Source organism: Budorcas taxicolor, chromosome 11 (assembly GCF_023091745.1).
Source record: "Budorcas taxicolor isolate Tak-1 chromosome 11, Takin1.1, whole genome shotgun sequence".
NCBI classification, from domain to species: Eukaryota; Metazoa; Chordata; class Mammalia; order Artiodactyla; family Bovidae; genus Budorcas; species Budorcas taxicolor.
In genome coordinates, this window is record NC_068920.1 from 22,847,715 (window position 1) to 22,865,839 (window position 18,125).

Here is an 18,125-nt window from a genome sequence, read left to right on the forward strand (position 1 = left end):
AACAAAGACCCAGATGCCCAGAACGCACTGTCTCTGCAAGTTCTGGCACTTTCTCCACATACCTCCATGCCACCCAAATGTCCTATAAAATATTAAATCAACTGGGCATGGCTGATTTAATGGTACAAAAAGGCTTTATAAAAATACTCCCTGCACTTAAAAACAAGAAAAAAATGCATGTAAACATCGCCTCTAAGTCACTGGAGAACTCTGGAGTCTTTATCTTGTCTGTCCAATGATTTGCAGTCTTAAGTGTTCAGATTTTTTTTTTGGTGGAGGTATCAATCCATTTTTTTCTTATTAACAGAGTTCAGAGTCTGAGGCCGCCTTTGATTATGAGCTTGTGGTTTGATTGGTAGGAAAAGAATGATCAGGAGACTGATGATGTGTAAGTAAAAGTACATAGACCTAGGAAGAAACATACACACTGTATTTCAAATGAGGATATACAAGGGAAATGTCACATGAAGCAATTACATCATCCTTTGGCACTGCAGACCTAACCACCCTCAGGCTTGCCTTGATCTACTCCACAGATAACTCCCTACAGTGGCTGAGCAGGCCAAGGATGGACCAAAACCTCAGAGCTGGGCAGAGCAAACCAACTAGCCCGTCTGCAGACAGACACGTGGTAATATCCCACTGATGTTATAAGCATATCAAGAGCATTAACCCCACAGCTAGAAACTCACCATATTAAAAGTATAAGGATGCATGGAATGCAAATTCAAGCCCTACCCTATGTTCCCCTAATACAAAAGCAACTGACACTTTAGCCAGTGTGCTCCACTAAGTGTCAGGGGTTCTTGTATACAGTATGAGCCCAAAGAGTCCAGATTTCAAAGCCTACCCCATGACTCAATGATTTTCATCCAAACTAGAACACGTTTTATTTTTGAGGTCTGTGGACTTACAGCCTAAGTGTGGTACTGGGCACAGTGTGGATGTTCAGTAAATCTGTACACATCAGTGAGTGAAGTAATTAATAACAGCTTTTATATGATTGCTGTATATCCGTTTGGAAAAACTGAACTTTCAGTTTCTCCAACGCTCTTTGAAGAGGAGAAGAAAATACTGTTAAGGGGCAGGAGACCCACAACTGATTTACATCTCATTCCCCAGCTTCTGTGATCATAAGGTCGGGTCAACAGAATAGTCGAGAGCTCCAGCAGAAGCAAGCATATCTTCTCTTCTTTCAGTAAGTATGTACCGTGAGTGTGCTCCGCTGCTCAGGCATCTTTGTGACCCCATGGACTGTAGCCCACCAGGCTCCTCTGTCCATGGAATTTTTCAGGCAAGAACACTGGAGTGGGTTGCCATTTCCTCCTCCAGGGGATCTTCCCGACCCAGGGATCAAACCCGCATCTCCTACATCACAGGGGATTCTTTACCCCTGATCTATCTGGGAAGCCCACCTAGAATGTAGGAAGGATTAACCTGGGATCTATAAAAAGACAAAGACTCCACCCCTTCTTTTGGGAATGGAAAAGACCAGTACAGACAGAACAGTAGCAATTTAGCCAGCAGATGGGTGAACAGCCACAGGTGAGTGGTCATCTGACTTACTATTTAAACCAGGACATTACTGAGAGTGAAAAACAGTTCAACAAGGAAACACAGGCTCTGCAAGTATAAGCTGGGATTCTCATAGGCACATCCGAGGCAGAGACAATTCTAGCTTTCAGGGTCTGCTCTCCGAAAACAGACTTTGTTTTTGCCTTTTGCCTGAATCATTTACATGTGGTCAAATCTACCCTGGAGCAGTTATGTTAGATTACAATAGAATATTCCAAAAGTCAAGGGGTTAAAATTTCCTTTTCAACCTCCCAGGAAGGTTTAGTAACCTATTCTGACATTCCATACTTCACTCCAGTGTTAAAGAACCCTTCATCTTTTTTATTATGGAAGAACTCAGTTAACATTTATATAGTGTTCTAGCACTAAACTAGATGTCCAGATATACAGATGAATAGGGCACAGCGATCTACAAAAACTCCTACACAAATTCTCACATTCTTATACACTGAATTTACTAAGCGTTATCTAGTTAAAGACAACTTAGGAGATTTTGCTTTTGAAAATGATTTCAGAGAAGGGGTCTGCTCTAGACTAAATATTTCTGTCCTCCTTGAATACATATGTTGAAACCCTGACTTCCAATGTGATGGTATTGGAAGAAGTAGCCTTAGGGAGGTGATGTGGTTTAGAAGAGGCCATGAGGGTGGGTTCCCCATGACGGTATTAGTGTGTTCATTAGAAAATAACGGGAAATCAGAGTGTGAGCTGTCTCTGTGTCCTTCTCACTGTCCCTCAACCCATCTTTTCGCTGTCCCTGTCTCCATCGGTCTCTGCTATGTGAGGACATAGCGAGAAGGCAGACTTCTGCAAGCCAGAAAGAGCTCTCATTGGAAACCACATCTACTGGCACCTTGATCTTGACCTTCCCAACTTCCACCACTGCAAAGGAAAAAAAAAGTTTATTGTTTTAAGTCACCTAGTCTATAGTATTTAGTCATAGAAGCCTGAACTAAGACAACTTCATTCTTTTTTTGTTCTTTTATTGGATTATAGTTGATTTACAATGTGTTAGTTTCAAATGTGTGAAAAAGTGATTCAGTTATACATATATTCATTCTTATTCTGTCCTCATATAGATTATCACAGAATATTGAGTAGACTTCCTTGTGCCATACAGTAGGTCCTTGTTGGTTACCTATCTTATATATAGTAATATGTGTTAACCCCAAGCCCCTGATTTATCCTCCATACCCCCACATTTCCCCTTTGGTAACCATAAGTTTGTTTTCAATATCTGTAAGGCTGTTTTGACTTCATAATAAGTTCATTTGTATCATTTTTAAAAAATCAGATTCCACATGTGGGTGATATGGTATTTGCCTTGGTCTGGCGTATTTCACTTAGTGTGATGATCTCCAGGTCCATCCATGTTGCTGCAAATGGCATTATTCCATTCTTTTTATGGCTGAGTAACGTGCTTAGTCGCTCGTCATGTCTGACTCTTTGCAGCCCCATGGACTGTAGCCCACCAGGCTCCTCTGTCCATGGGGATTCTCCAGGCACGAACACTGGGGTGGGTTGCCATGCCCTCGTCCAGGGGAGCCACTGTTTATGTATATCTACGTGGACCACATCTTCTTTACCCATTCATCTGCTGATGGATGTTTATGTTGCTTCCATATCTTGGCTATTGTAAACAGTGCTGCAACACACATTAGGGTTCCTTCCTCTGCAATTTTTTGGGAAGAATTGTTAACTCCTCTCTAAATGTATGACAGAATTTGCCTGTGAAGTCATCTGGTCCTGAACTTTTATTTGTTGGAAGATTTGTAGTCACTGTTTCAATTTCAGTACTTGTTGTCCATTTTATGCGCATATAGTTGTTTATAGTAGTCTTTTAAGATCCTTTATATTTCTGTGGTGTCAGTTTAACTTCTTCTTTTTCATTCCTGATTTTATTGATTTGAGTTCTCTCCCTTTTATTCTTAATGAGTCTGGCTAACATTAATCAATCCTGTTTACATTCTTAAAGAAAAAGCTTTCAGTTTTTTTCCGTTATTCATCTCTATTTCTGCTCTGATCTTTCTTTCTTTCCTTCTACTAACTTTGAATTTTGTCTGTCATCTTTCTTTCCTTTGCTTTAGGCCTGAGGATCACAGCTTCTCTTCTCATGTCTGCCCTCTAGTGGCTGATGTTGGTCCTGAGGTTTGTGCAGGTTTCCTTGTGGGTAGAGCTGGGTCTTGTTATTCAGGGGGTCAGGATCTTGTCAGTTCAGTTATGTTCGACTCTTTGCGACCCCACAGACTGCAGCACGCCAGGCTTCCGTGTCCATCACCAACTCCCAGGGCTTGCTCAAACTCATGTCCATCGAGTCAGTGATACCATTCAACTCATCATTGGATGGCATCCTCCGTCCCCTTCTCTTCCTGCCTTCAATCTTTCCCAGCATCAGGGTCTTTCCCAATGAGTCCGTTCTTCGCATCAGGTGGCCAAAGTATTGGAGCTTCAGCTTCAACATCAGTCCTTCCAGTGAATATTCAGGACTGATTTCCTCTAGGATGGACTTGCAGTCCAAGGGACTCTCAAGAGTCTTCTCCAACACCACAGTTCAAAAGCATCAGTTCTTCAGTGCTCAGTTTTCTTTATAGTCCAACTCTCACATCCATACATGACCACTGGAAAAACCATAGCTTTGACTACATGGACCTTTGTTGGCAAAGTGATGTCTCTGCTTTTTAATATGCTGTCTAGGTTAGTCATAGCTTTTCTTCCAAAGAGCAAGTATCTTCTAATTTCATGGCTGCAGTCACCATCTGCAGTGATTTTGGAGCCAAAGAAATAAAGTCTGTCACTGTTTCCATTGTTTCCCCATCTATTTTCCATGAAGTAATGGGACCAGATGCCATGATCTTCGTTTTTTTGAATGTTGAGTTTTAAGCCAGCTTTTTCACTCTCCTCTTTCACTTTCATCAAGAGGCTTTTTAGCTCCTCTTCACTTTCTGCCATAAGGGTGGTGTCATCTGCATATCTGAGGTTATTGATATTCTCCCAGCAATCTTGCTTCCAGCTTGTGCTTCATCCAGCCTGGTATTTCACATGATGTGCTCTGCATAGAAGTTAAATCAGCAGGGGGACAGTATACAGTCTTGACATGCTCCTTTTCAGTTGGGAACCAGTCCATTGTTCCATGTTTGGTTCTAACTGTTGCTTCTTGACCTGCATACAGGTTTCTCAGGAGGCAGGTAAAGTGGTCTGGCATTGGTTAGGATTGTGTCAAGGGGTGTGTTTAGAGGTAGCTGTGTGGCTGAGACTTTCCTGGTGGCTCAGACGGTAAAGAATCTGCCTGCAGTTCAGGAGACTGGGGTTCCATCCCTGGGTTGTGAAGATCCCCTGGAGAAGGGAATGGCAACCCACTCCAGTATTCTTGCCTGGAGAATCCCATGGACAGAGGAGCCTATAACCTTGGCGGGCTACAGTCAGTGGACTTGCAAAGAGTCGGACAACTGAGAGACTAACATAAGGACAAGGTGACCTCAGTCTGGCTGCTGATGGGTGGGGCGGTGTTCGTAGCCTGCTGATTGTTCTGTCTGAGGCATTCCAGCACTGGAGCTGTAGGTCGTCGGTTAGAGCCAGGTCTTGAAGCCAAAATGTCGACCTCTGGGAGAGGTCAGCATTCTCTGGGGGCTTCTGCTGCCACTGTCCTTACCCTTCCCCTGGCCCCGTGAGCCACAGCCAACCCCTGTCGCCACAGGAGAGCCTCTAGGACCCACAGGAGGTCCAGTCCCAGCTCCTGTGGAGTTTACTACTCTGGGCTGGCTCCCAGTGTGCACAAAACCTTGTCTGTGCCCTCCCAGAGTGGACTCTGTCTCCCCCAGTCCCATGGAGCTCCAGTCCTGTACTCAGTCCCCACTGACCTTCAAGGCCAAATGCTCTGGGGTCCCTCCTCGCAGGGCTGGACCTTCACGCTGGGGAGCGTGATGTGGGCTCAGCACTCGATCTTGTGAGGGAACCTCTGTGATGTAATTATTTTCCAGCCTATGGGCTGCCCACCTGGTGGACATAGGCCTTGGCTGTGCTGTGAAAGCACCCCTCCTACCGTCTCGTGTGGCTTCTTTGAATATATCATTTGGGGTAGATTCCAGTCTGTTCGGTCGATGGCTGTTCAGCACTTAGTGGTGATTTCCTGAGGGGATGTGAGCGCAAATCCTTCTACTCGGCCATGTTTGTGGAAACACAAGTTCTTTCATAATACAGTCAAATGTTCACTTGGGGCTCACTTAAATTACAAGGGAAAAAATTAGACTAAAGCAGGATTTTTAGTCACTACAGATTGAAAAGTGACGAGACAGAAAACAAAGCCCGTCTGACACTTAAATGTCAATCAAGGAAGGGTATCCTGAGAAACGGATCTGCATACGACTGCCAGTCATCTCCACTTCCTGAGATTATCCCCTAGAGAGGAACAGATCTGGCCAGATTCAGAGAGTCTCTCCTACGAGTTTCTGAAAAAGAATGGTTTTAAAAAGATTCTGAAAACACTTTTGAGAGGCCATCTATAATAGCCATTGGCAACAGCTATGCAGCTGTTAATCTAATTTTAATTAATTTGAATTTTAAGTTGAAAACTGTTTCTCAGTCACACTACACACATTTCAAAAGCTCGGTGGCCACATGTGCTGGTGGCCAACCTACTGGATGGCATTTCAGTCACTGTAGAAACTTCTACTGGACAGAGCTGACCTAGGTAGGGAATTTAAATGATATACATCAGCAAAGAGGAGAACAAAATACCACTTAGGCTGAATTACTTGAAACTGACAAAAGTGACAGAAATGTCCATTTCACTCTAAACAAAGGTTTGTGTGCGTTTTAAGTAAAGTAGGTTGTTTTTAAAAAGAAATGGAAATCTCCTGAGAGTGATCTGGACTGAATGATTTCTTTCCCTAAAGCTCCTGCCTACATATAGAATTTGGCATGCTTAGTTGGTTAAATGCATGTGATCACAAACAAATCACCACTTGTGTGTGACTCCCAAGTGATAACATTCTTCCAAAAGTATTTTCTCCTACAGAAACTTTTAGTGACTGCACTCCTCCTCTTGCTGTTTAAAAAAAAAAAAAAGAACAAAAACTTTGCAAGTGAAACTTGGGTTTTGCTGTGTGACATCTGTTAAATTACTCACCCTCTCTGAGCCTCCATGGCCATAAATAACAACAGGGGTAGTGATACCTGCCATTCTCTCCTCGGCTCACTGCTCTACCTCGGATTGGTTCTACACTCTTCCCACACTCATGTTTCTCAGGGCTTCTTCCTGTTACAATGGAGCTTCTCTGTGCTGCTCCCAGGGTTTGCAGCACAACCCACAGTGCTCCAGCCGCCCCCTCAGTACCCCCACACACACTATACCTGCTTCATGCTCCCATGGTGTAGCCTCCAGGAAAGAAAGCTCGATGCTTTCTCTCAAGAGTCAGATTCTTGTTACATGCACCTTGTACATGTGACATGGTACAAAATCTTTGGACCATTCACTCAAGGGTCTGATCTTGGTGGGTATTTATAAATCTGTCAGTTATTTCCTATCACTTCTTTCAAGCTATCTCCTCCACGGAAGTAGGAATGAGCTCTGTTTTTCGTTCACCCTCCCAGTCCCAGCGTCTAGAGCAGTGCCTAGCATGCCGTGCTGTGCTAAGTCGGTTCAGTTGTGTCTGTGCAACCCTATGGACTGCAACCTGCCAGGCTCTTTGGTCCATGGGGTTCTCCAGGCAAAAATACTGAAGTGAGTTGCCATGCCCTTCTCCAGAGCATCTTTCCGACCCAGGGATTGATTAAATGATATTGAGTTGAATACAGGCACTTCTGCTATAATATGACACACATATTCCTGGAAAAAAATATTGCATCTAGCAACATCATGTGCTTAAAATACCAGGGCTGGGGTGGGTATGTTTCGCCTCTCCCCAGTTTCTGTTTCTTTATCTGCATAGTGACTTAGATTTTCCAAACACTGGGGGAACCCTCAGCCCTAGCCATCTGACTTAAGAATGCAAATCAATGTGTCTCAACGCCTGTTTAAAAAAAGAAAAAACTGTTTAACATAATTCCTTGTTTATTTCACGTTCCACTTCTCTATAAAAGGTCATCTCCTCACTAGCAGCTCTCTCCTCTTTCTTCTCTCCAAAGAAATGGGGGAAAAGGACCCAGGATTACCAGTTAGAAGCAGACACCTCAAAACCTATGAGACTTTTTGTAACCTGAGCACTAACAAAGACAATTAGCACCCAAGCCCAAAACTTGGACAGCCCAGCAGAATAGCTGGACTGGGCTTAAAGGCTGCTTCAGAGAGTGTTAAAATGTACCAGATAATAAACGGCAAATGCTGGCTGGAGGGCACTTAGATAAAGTGAAAGAAGTCGCTTGGTCATGTCCAACTCTTTGCAACCCCATGGACTGTAGCCCACCAGGCTCCTCCATCCATGGGATTCTCCAGGCAAGAGTACTGGAGTGGGTTGCCATTGCCTTCTCCAGGGGATCTTCCCAACCCAGGGATCAAACCCAGGTCTCCCACACTGCAGGTGGACACCCACCAGGGAAGCACTAGATAAGGGGAAGAAAAATAGAACAGTGAGCAAGTGGGGCTGCTCGGAGGGAGAGGGCATCGGAGGGAAAACCAAGGTGGTGCAGGCTTCGGGGGTGGGTGCCTCTGGGAAAAGGGAGCCTAGTGCAGATGGGACGGCTCATGGCTCCTACCTCTGTAGCAGCTGAACTGAGGGTTTTTTGGCCGAAGATTATAATTCTTTTCCCACTATTCCTGCATCCCTTGTCTAGAAAAATCTTTATATAAACCAGTTCAACTTCCATCTGGACATAACTCCTACGACCTAACTGGAATTACAGAAACAGACTTCAACCTGGAAACCCTGATGCCGGTACTGAGCAGTGAGGGTATCTTTGGTCAGTCCTAACCAGTGTGTCCAGTCTCTGATGTACCATAAGGCACGTTTGCATGTCTGTTTCCAAGCCACTTTTCTGACTGTAGCTATGGCCCAAACTTAACCTACAAAAGTCCCTGCAGATCAGTAAACGACGCAAGTCACTATTTATCAAGTACAGACTACAACCTCAGACACTGGGCTGAGCCCTTGCACGTCTGCCTCATTCAGTCCTGACAAAGGTGATGAATTCTATTCTTACCTTCATTTTACAGTTGAGAAAACACAGGTAGAAGAGGTTAATAACTTGCCAGAGGTCACATAACCATTTCTCTGAGAGTAGAAAAATATGGCTAATTCAACAGGGAGTGAAACAATACAAGTAATCAAGAAGAGGTTTGCAGTTCAGCAGGAAGGCTGGTGTCTGAATACAAGGACCTGACATTCTTTCCCTAAAGGCCTCGTCCGTGGGGTGAATCCAGTCGCTGCCTGCTTCTGTCCCTCCTGGGGTGCCCCACAGCCTCCAAAAGAGCCTAACCCCAGGAGAAACAGGTAAGGGCAGTGAACTCACCCTCTGAGCTTGTAATCCAAACAAATGCCTTCGGATAAGCATCCCTTACTTACATCAGGAATGGCTCGAGGGCCACTCTGCCCCACCTGCATTACTGTTTGTCTGTTGGCATCTCCAGGACAGACACGTCCTCCTAAAGCTTTCTCTAGGCATTTTTCCATCGAAACCGCACATAGAAACTGTCAGTACTGGCTGATTCAGCTCACCAGCTCCTAAGTCAAACACAGAGGTTACCAGACAAGTTTTCTACAGAGCAATCGTGAACAAGCGACACTTACTTGTATAAGCTGATGGTGGGTTCCACGGCCAACATAACGAAGGGGGCCACTGTGTAAGAGACGGCCAGCTGAGTGACAGCCCAGGTGACTATGTCATAAACAACCTTGAGGGCTTTTGAAGAAAGGAAGTAATGTCTGTAGTTTTTCCTCACCTGCTTGCCAAGGAAGTCGTGGGGGGGGTGGGGGGCGGGGTGCAAAAAATAAAAACTTTTATTCCATGCATGCATGTAGTATACTTCAGGAACACAGGAGATAAAAACTACCAACCATCTGAGTTCTATTTTCAACCAAAAATACCATTATAGTTATTTTTAAAAAGTACACATCCATTCATTGTAGAAAAATGTTTAAAGAACAACTAAGCAGAGTCAGATTTTTTTTTAACATCTCCCAGAAAAGCATTGTTGAAAAACCCTTTCAAGTCTCTCTTCTATTCATACATATTCATATTTACATTTCCAATGGCATCACTAGATGGTTAGCCTGTTTTTTCACTTAGCAACATAGCATGAACTTTTTTCTATGTCAGTAAATATTAATCTGACACAATTTTAATTATGGGAAACTCTGTAAACAATTCTGTGATGTATATCCTTGTAGAAAAGTCTCTGCACTGTGTCTTATTTCCTTTGAATAATGGTGAAATATAATAGTGTAATAATGAGAGCTACCATTTATTGAGTGCTTACAGTATGCCAAGCCTGTGCAAATTTTTTATGGGTATCATCTCTGACTCTCCCCACGAGCCTATCATGTAAGCATCATTATGCCCATTTTAGAGACAAGGAAACAGAACTCTCTGAGATGAAAAATGGTGGGTGTCAAAAGATTTGTAGGTCTTTGGACACAGAGTTGGTTCCAGAAAGACACCCGATTTCCAGATGCCAGAACCAAAGACAGAGTTGAAACAATGGCTGGTTTAAAGGCAGGTCAGCCCCAAAGCAGGAAAGCCATACCAGGGCTGCCTAGCAGAGTAAGGACTCTTCTTGGCTCTAAGGTCCTCTAGACGGAGGCTGGAGGGCCATCCATGGGCAGTACTGAGAAGCACGTAAGAGATTTTATTACGTAACTTCCTGGGCCTGAGGCACTTCATGACTGTTTGCGTTCATTCTCCCTTCGGGGGGTGGGGGCGGTGGGAGAGGAATGGAACCACTGTTCTATCAACCCTCTCTCCATCTCTTATCCGACTCTTTGTGGAAAACATTCCAAGGTCACCCATCAGGCTTTATATACTGGGTTGGCCCAAAAGTTCATTTGGGCTTTTCCAAAAGATGTTACAGAAAACCTCGAACAAATTTTTGGCCCAACCTAATAAATCAATGTTTTTATACCAATTAAGATCAACTGAATGAAAGACATTTTAAGAAATAATACTCTGAATGTATTAACAAAATTCTAGCCTTTGTCTTTCCATCTATTTTTTAGTTTTATGACCCAAGTTGGTATATGAATGGGAAAAAAGAAAATGCTTGCTTTCACTGCACAAGTATGTACAATATATACTGTTATTGTTCCTGTTTAAGTCACTAAGTCATTTCCAACTCTTCTGTGACCCCCATGGACTGTAGCCGAGCCAGGCTCCTCTGTCCTTGGGATTTCCCAGGCAACAATACTGAACTGGGTTGCTATGAAACTTTAAACTGTGCTAATCAGAATAATCAATTATCCTTCTCGTTCACACAACAAACATTTATATAAACAAAATATTGGGTCAGCTAAAAAGTTGCATACAAATTTTTCTACAAGTGCTTAAGGAGACACACAAATGAACTTTTTGGCCAACCTAATAAAAACCCCATGGGTGAAGAATTTTGTTCACTCAAGTACTGAAATGAAATAAAATTCAAAGTTAGAATACACTGGCTTGTAATTACTTTGGTACATGTTCACCTCATTTTTGAGGACTTTTTTTTTTTTTTAATTCTGTCATTATTCTTGCTCTGCAGCCAGCAAATCACAGGAACAGTCTAGGACAAACTGAAGCCTACTCCTAAAACCTAGAGAACTAAATTAATAAAATTCACGAAGGACTTTACACAAACTCAATTTAATTGGATCAAACATGAGAGGTTAGAGAAATCTTGAAGAGAACAGTTCCTGTGGCTGCAATTTTTACAATTGCTCAAAGATCAAATTATTTTTAGGTGTAGGATTATGAAAAGAGACATTATGTATAGTATAAGCAAAATGAAGTTTTATGGAATCTCCATGGATGAATAACAATAGTCACCTGTAATTAGTAGCCTTTAATGATTAAAAATATTTTCATCTCTTAAGGTACTAAACATTGTTCCTAAAAGTCCTTTTGCTTTGTAAACACTCCCTATAAGTAATATGAAAATGAAATAGTTAACCATTTTATGACCATAAGTTCCTATATACTGAAATATTTCTCTAATGGGAAGACTTCTGTTGATTTCTCAAAACATCACTCCCACCATGGTCCCCAACCTGCTGGGCCCTAAAAGACAACACACATACAGGCATCTGATTACTAAGGAATAACCAAAGGAAGCTTACCGTTCTGGCTGCTAGAGTGACAAGGATTCCAGTTAAGAAGGTGAAGTAGTACCCAGGGTAGACACCGTGCCATAAGGCAGACAGGATGAAGGTCAGCACAGTGGGGTACCAGGGAACCCGCTCGTAGCACACACTGAAGACAGGAAGGTACAACGAGCCACAGGTCAAACATGTCAGGGATTTTTACCGACACCTGCATCTTTTTGGATCCAATCATGCAGAAATCACTTGATGATCCATTGAGGGCACGCCTGCCTAACCCTCATCAGGGACTTACAGCGTAGCCCAAGCAGCCTTGAACTCTAGTTTTCTTAAACACTGAGAGTCCTGTCCGACTCTCTGGTAACTCCCAAGGACTATAGCCCGCCAAGCTCCTTTATCCATGGGATTTCCCAGGAAAGAATACTGGAGTGTGTTGCCATTTCCTTCCCTAGGGGATCTTCCAGATTGGAAAAGTGCCCTTGGCTCTAAAACATTTAGAGCCAGATAAGGGTCCTCATTTAGCGGAATTCATTTACTTTCCACACTGGCCCCAATGCCACCTTAAAAAAGGCAAAAACAAAACCACTGCAGCCTTCTCATCTCTCCTGGGCATGACTCCAGCACAAAATCAACACACCAGTTACCGGGCCTCTTCAGTTCTCAGTGTCCACTGGATTCCAATCCATGGATTTGCCTTAAAGAGTGAGGGCGTTATGAGACTCCAGGAACTGCCCGTCAATACCCTGGAGATCTCTGGCTTCTTGGTTGTTTATTAAAACGAAGTGACAGGGGACTTCCTCCCAAATCCAGTCTACAGATGGACAGTGGTACCCTGGGGAGCAACTACATGGCTTCCTAAATGAGACAGCCCAGATGAAAATAATCCCAACAGTCAAAAGTAACCAAGTTAAAACCAAACTAAGGATCACAGCTGTCTCTTTATGGGAAGAAAGGGAATGCATTTGAGGAAAGAAACAAGGGTGGAATTCCATGTGAAATATTTCTTCTTGAAATGAGAGGTACTTTGTATGGGTGTTTGTTTCTTACCTCTCTGTACCTTCTTGAATGAATGAAATATTCCATTTTCTAAAATGATTTTTTAAAAATATTTCATTTTTAATATATATGTTCACATAAAAAATATTTATGTAGAACAAGCTCCTAGTGGAGACTATAGGATTCTCAATACATTGGGGTCATTCAATACACAGAAATAGAGGTTTATGCTAAACTGATTCACAAAATTAATAGCAATAATTTAAGGGCAAATTTTCAAAATGTGCATGTTCAGATTAATTGCATGAGTGTACTTAGGTAGAACTGTTATACTTTGTCTCTTCTTTGACCCCAGTGTTTTAACAAGATGAAAAATGCTACTTATCAAAAACAGTAGAACTGACAATTTAATATTTTTATACTCTCTCTGCACTCATGTAATAGGAATATTCATGAGCTAGAGTCTGCTGCTTCGAGGATAGCAAGTCATTCGTTCCATAAGAAGTAATATTTCTAATTTTGGAATGTGTAGAAAAACAAAAGGACAGAGAAATACCAAAAATACAAAGTTAAAAAGCATCAACATGTGGGGGGTGCCATAAAGTTTTCAACGCTAAACAGCAGTCTTCCGTGACGTGATGTTGACATTGACCCTCGTTGACACCTGAGCAACAGGCTGTCCTCTAGATAAGCAGTAGCACATCACAGAGGTTAAGAGCCTGGCTCTGGAGCTGCACTGGACTCATATTTATTACTCCTTAGCTGTGTGACGTTGGGCAAGTTACACACCCTCTGTGCCTTACTTTCCTCATTTGTAAAATGGAGATAATAAGTACCAACACTTCATGGGATTGCTATGAGAATTACTGGTACACAGGAATGGCATTAGCAAGTATTTGGTACAGTGAAATAAATATACTACATTGTGACCTTCTCAAATTATTCCTGCTTTTTCATTGACACAGCATAGATGTTAATACCAAACCAAAGTGCCAGCTGACATGACCCAGCAGACTACGGCTGTTCATCTAATGCTGCCCATCTAAACATATCCCAGCGCCATGAGTAACAAGGTCGTTTTTGTTTTCCTTACCGCTTTAGCCAAGTAGCTGTCTGAATATTCCAGTTTTCTACGTACATTTTGAAACTTGTGGCAGTCTAGAAAGGAGAAAATAACACCTATCATTAGCTTTAAATATCCCCAGAAACGGAAAGTCCTCCCCAGAATTTCCCTGGTGGTAGACTAGATGTACTATTTCCACGGTGATGACTGACTCAGGGGCAGCTCAGCTGCTCCACTGTACACAGTCAGACTTTATGGGCTTCACAAGATTTCCTTTGCAACTAAAACTTGGCTCGCAATTTCTCTCAAAATCTATTTTCAAATTATAGGATGACCGAAAGAATGTTTTGTGGGTTTTCCTTCCATTCTGGTTAAACACCAAACCCAAGTCATCTGAATTTTAAAACTAAACCCTCTAAAATGGGATTTGCCACAGGAAAAGCTTCATCCTGTGACTTTAGAACCCTTCCGGAGACACCTTGAATTCAATTGCCATCGTTTCACTCTGGGGCCAGCTATAAACTAGGTCAGTCTGGTACAGTTACTCTGCAGGTAGCTACACAGGTTCAAATGCTTCCAATTGTATCTAGAATAGTAAGGAGATTTCACGCATGAAGGAGTCACAATACAGAGAAGAAAACAAAATATCACCCCGCCAGCATGATGCAGGTAGATCAACCATGCAGAAAGATTCCAAAATAAGTCATCAACTGGGTTTTCTAATAAAAAAAATAAAATTAATAAAGGCTGGTTGTAGAAAGCACGTAGCAAACATTTAAGAACTAGAATTCCTAATGAACTTGGAAAATGTAGATGTCCCTGTTTTGTTTCAACCATAAGAAAATCTTAGGCCACACGTTGGCCTAATGTAATATGTTTGGAAGGAGTGGAGGAAGAGGGAGAATGCATCAATGATGGACAGACAGATTTCTGTACTATGAACTTTTAGTTTCAACACCCTAAGGCAGGGGTCTCCAACCTCCAGGATCTAATGCCGGATGATCTGAGGTGGAGCTGATGTAATAACAATAGATATGAAGTGCACAATAGATGTAACGAGCTTGAATCACCCTAAAACCATTCCCCACCCCTGGTCTGGGAAAAAATCATCTTCTACAAAACTGGTCCCTGGTGCCAAAAAGGTTGGGGACCACTGTCCTAAAGAGTTTTATTTATCCATTTAGCCATCTTCCATGGCTAAAAAAAATGCTATCCTCACAGATCCAAGAGTGCCTAAATTAAATCAGACTTCCTTGGAGGTTCTCCTTAGCTCCTGGCTGTATATCAGCTTCACTGGAAATACAAACTTTCTCCTCCTGGTGTTCTTTCATAATAAATACGACTCAGCATCACCCAGAACACATGCCCACAGTGAGAGGTCTCTGTCTTCGGGGCACAGTGGAGGGGTTGGTGGGCAGCCGGAGGTCCAGGGGACCCAGTCTGAAGGCCCATTTACCCTCAGCATGCCAAAGTAGCCAGCCGAGATCTGACAGTTTTGAGGATGAGAAGAATTTCAGTGGGAAAAGGGAGGAAAGTCATAACACATTGCTCTCTGACATCATCTAGATAGAAAAACAAAAGAGAGGGCTTGTTCTGGAGGCTGGATCGTGTCCATTCAAATGAAGAGAAGCCCCAAGTGTCAAGAAGGTGGAGGCTGTCCCCTGGGCCTCCCTGTGGGTGGGGAAACCCACCAAATGTGGGCAGCAGGGGGTCAGTCTCCACCTCCCAGGCTTCCTGCCCTACACGGACCTCCTCTTTCTGCCTTGACTCTCCAGTGGCATAGCCAACAGCAACCATGAGTCTCCTGGCTGAAGAAGCAGCACTTCTGTACATTGAGAATCGTGCCCTCCGGCTGCAAGGAGGAAAAGGGCCAGAGGCTCGGCGTTCCTTGCAGCTCTGATGGATGACAACGCGGAGGAGATCAAGAAGGAGGTGGCCCCACAGAGATCACCTCTAGAGATGGAAATGATAATACCGGGAACTGTGGTCCAAGAACAAAGCCAGCGAAAGAGAAAACACCCCTCTAATTCTAGAGGCCCAAAAGCTGTGTACTGTTGCAGTTCTTAAAAGCAGATGCATCGTTCCGAAAGGAACCACAGAAAACACTGGCAATACAACTGCTAGTCTGTATCTTTGCAGAAAGGAGAATGTCACCAAGAGAAAATGACGTCTCCACTTTCTAGTTGGTACAACAGGAGTGTAAACAACCAAAAGATTTTCCTGGCTCTTTGGCAGGCTTTCTGTGTATCATTATTACTACTAGAACCATTAATACTGCCAAGAAAGTAGGTATCTTAAAATATATATATATATATATATAAGAAAAAAAGTTCTGAGATACAGAATGTTTCAGAGACTGCTGGAGCCAGCATTCCCTGACAGTGGCTTTTTTTTTTTTGGACACTAACGAGGACCTCCCATGTATACCACACTCACAGCACACCACTTGCTTTATTCACAACGGCAGCGTCATTCACAAGCATGATACACTCACCTCTATTTTCCAGATGTTTAGGTTAGAAAGCAGATCCCAAGAGAAATTTCCATTCTTATCCACTCCGCTGAACCCAAAGCCAGCTGCGTTGTTCACTGCATCAGCTATGGTTTTTAAAACAACACATTAGGATGTGGGACAGAAGTCACATTGCTGCTTTCAAAGATAACTAAATGTCTGTCTAGCTTTAAGAGGAAGAGAGATGGCTGCAGTTTCCTTGAGAAAGAAACCAAAATATATTTACAGGATCTCCTGGTACCACTAAGAATCAGAGTTTTGGCGCTTGGGTGACGTCAACTTTTATTCATTTTTATTCATTCACTAGCGTTTTGTGAGCACCTGCTAACTAAGAAGGAAGATGCTCACAGAACGTGCAGAATGAGAAAAAGAGAGATGAAGAAACAAAACAGAGAAATAGGAAGATTTAGAGACCAACTAGATATAAGGGGGGAAAGGAAAAAAGGTGGAAATATTTACATATAAGCTCAGAAGACAGAAGGACCTCCATCCAAGAGCTGTCATTAACGATGGCAGGGCACAGGTTGATAGCATCGCATCTGCAAGAGAAGCAGCTCTGAAGGAGAAACTGAAGCTCTTTCTGGACATGTTAAGCATGACGTGTCAGTAGGGCTATCGGTTGGGACGGCCAAGATACAGTTAGAACCATTTAGAACTTACGAAAAAGAACAGTACCAGAGCTGTGAATTTGGAGGCAGCTGCCATAGAGGCCACATGCATACACGCTAAGTCGCTTCAGTCGGTGTATGACTCTCTGTGACCCCCTGGACTGTAGCTCACCAGGCTCCCCTGTCCGTGGGATTCTCCAGGCAAGAATACTGGAGTGGGCTGCCACTGCCCCTCCTCTAGGGGATCTTCCCGACCCAGGGATCAAACCCACATCTCTTATATCTCCTGCATTGGTAGGTGGGTTCTTTACCACTAGTGCCACCTGGGAAGCCCACCAAAGAGCCCACACGTGGACACAATGACCAAATTCACCCTATTGACAAAGTCAGTCTAAAAGCTCCTGTGTCCACCTTTATTTCACTTCACTGAACTCTGTGAAACCATCCCCCTGCTGTATTTCATTTCTAATCAGTTCCTTAATGATATTTTTTACACTCAAAGAGAGACCCGATGAAATCAACACACTTGTATTACGATGGCCAAGATTATTTTCTTTCAAGTTCACTGTTAGAATATTTCCTTAAAAATAATCAAATGAGCTTTTTAACAGATTAAAAGGAAAAATATGGTCATATTAACAGATACAGAGATGACATGCCATAGAATTCATCTTTTCCTAATTAAAAACAAACATCCGCTCACCAAAACCCCTAAATCTTTGCAAACAAAGAAGCGAACCTAACTTAATAAAGCAATCTACAGAGGAAAAATTAAAAAACAAGCAGCTAATGTACTTACTTGATGCTTGCTTCCAACTTTTGATAGTTATGAGTAAAGCTGCTATTAACATAAAAAAATCAAACTAATGAAGTTGTAGAGCCTGAGATCTGGGGGAGATCTCAGAGAAACCCTTCCCATAGCTCTGTTCATTCCGTTTCTAGGGGAGTTGAGGTCCAGCTCACGCTAGACTTCTGAAGGGCCAGTGGGAAGAAAAACCACCCCCTCAAAGTTTGCCTGCTTTCCTTTTGGCACCGGTGATGCCTTAAAACTGCTTATCTTACGCTTAGCTTTACTGTAAAATGATCTGGTTTCTTTCAGAGCAGGGAGGAAAGAAATGAGTCCTGAGATCTCTTCCTCCCATGCCGAC

The 18,125-nt window shown here is 42.9% G+C and overlaps 1 protein-coding gene across 1 annotated transcript in view; it reads right to left on the reverse strand.

The window, feature by feature from the left end:
- Positions 1-281: 281 nt before the first annotated feature.
- MBOAT1 (membrane bound O-acyltransferase domain containing 1) overlaps positions 282-18,125 on the reverse strand; it is a 113,571-nt gene continuing 95,727 nt past the window's right edge. The window contains exons 9-13 of the mRNA XM_052649257.1: positions 16,352-16,455; positions 13,888-13,952; positions 11,817-11,949; positions 9,297-9,448; positions 282-408 (exon numbers count right to left, since the gene is read on the reverse strand). Of these exons, the coding sequence (XP_052505217.1) occupies positions 282-408; positions 9,297-9,448; positions 11,817-11,949; positions 13,888-13,952; positions 16,352-16,455 (581 nt within the window). The remainder of the gene's footprint in view (positions 409-9,296; positions 9,449-11,816; positions 11,950-13,887; positions 13,953-16,351; positions 16,456-18,125) is intronic.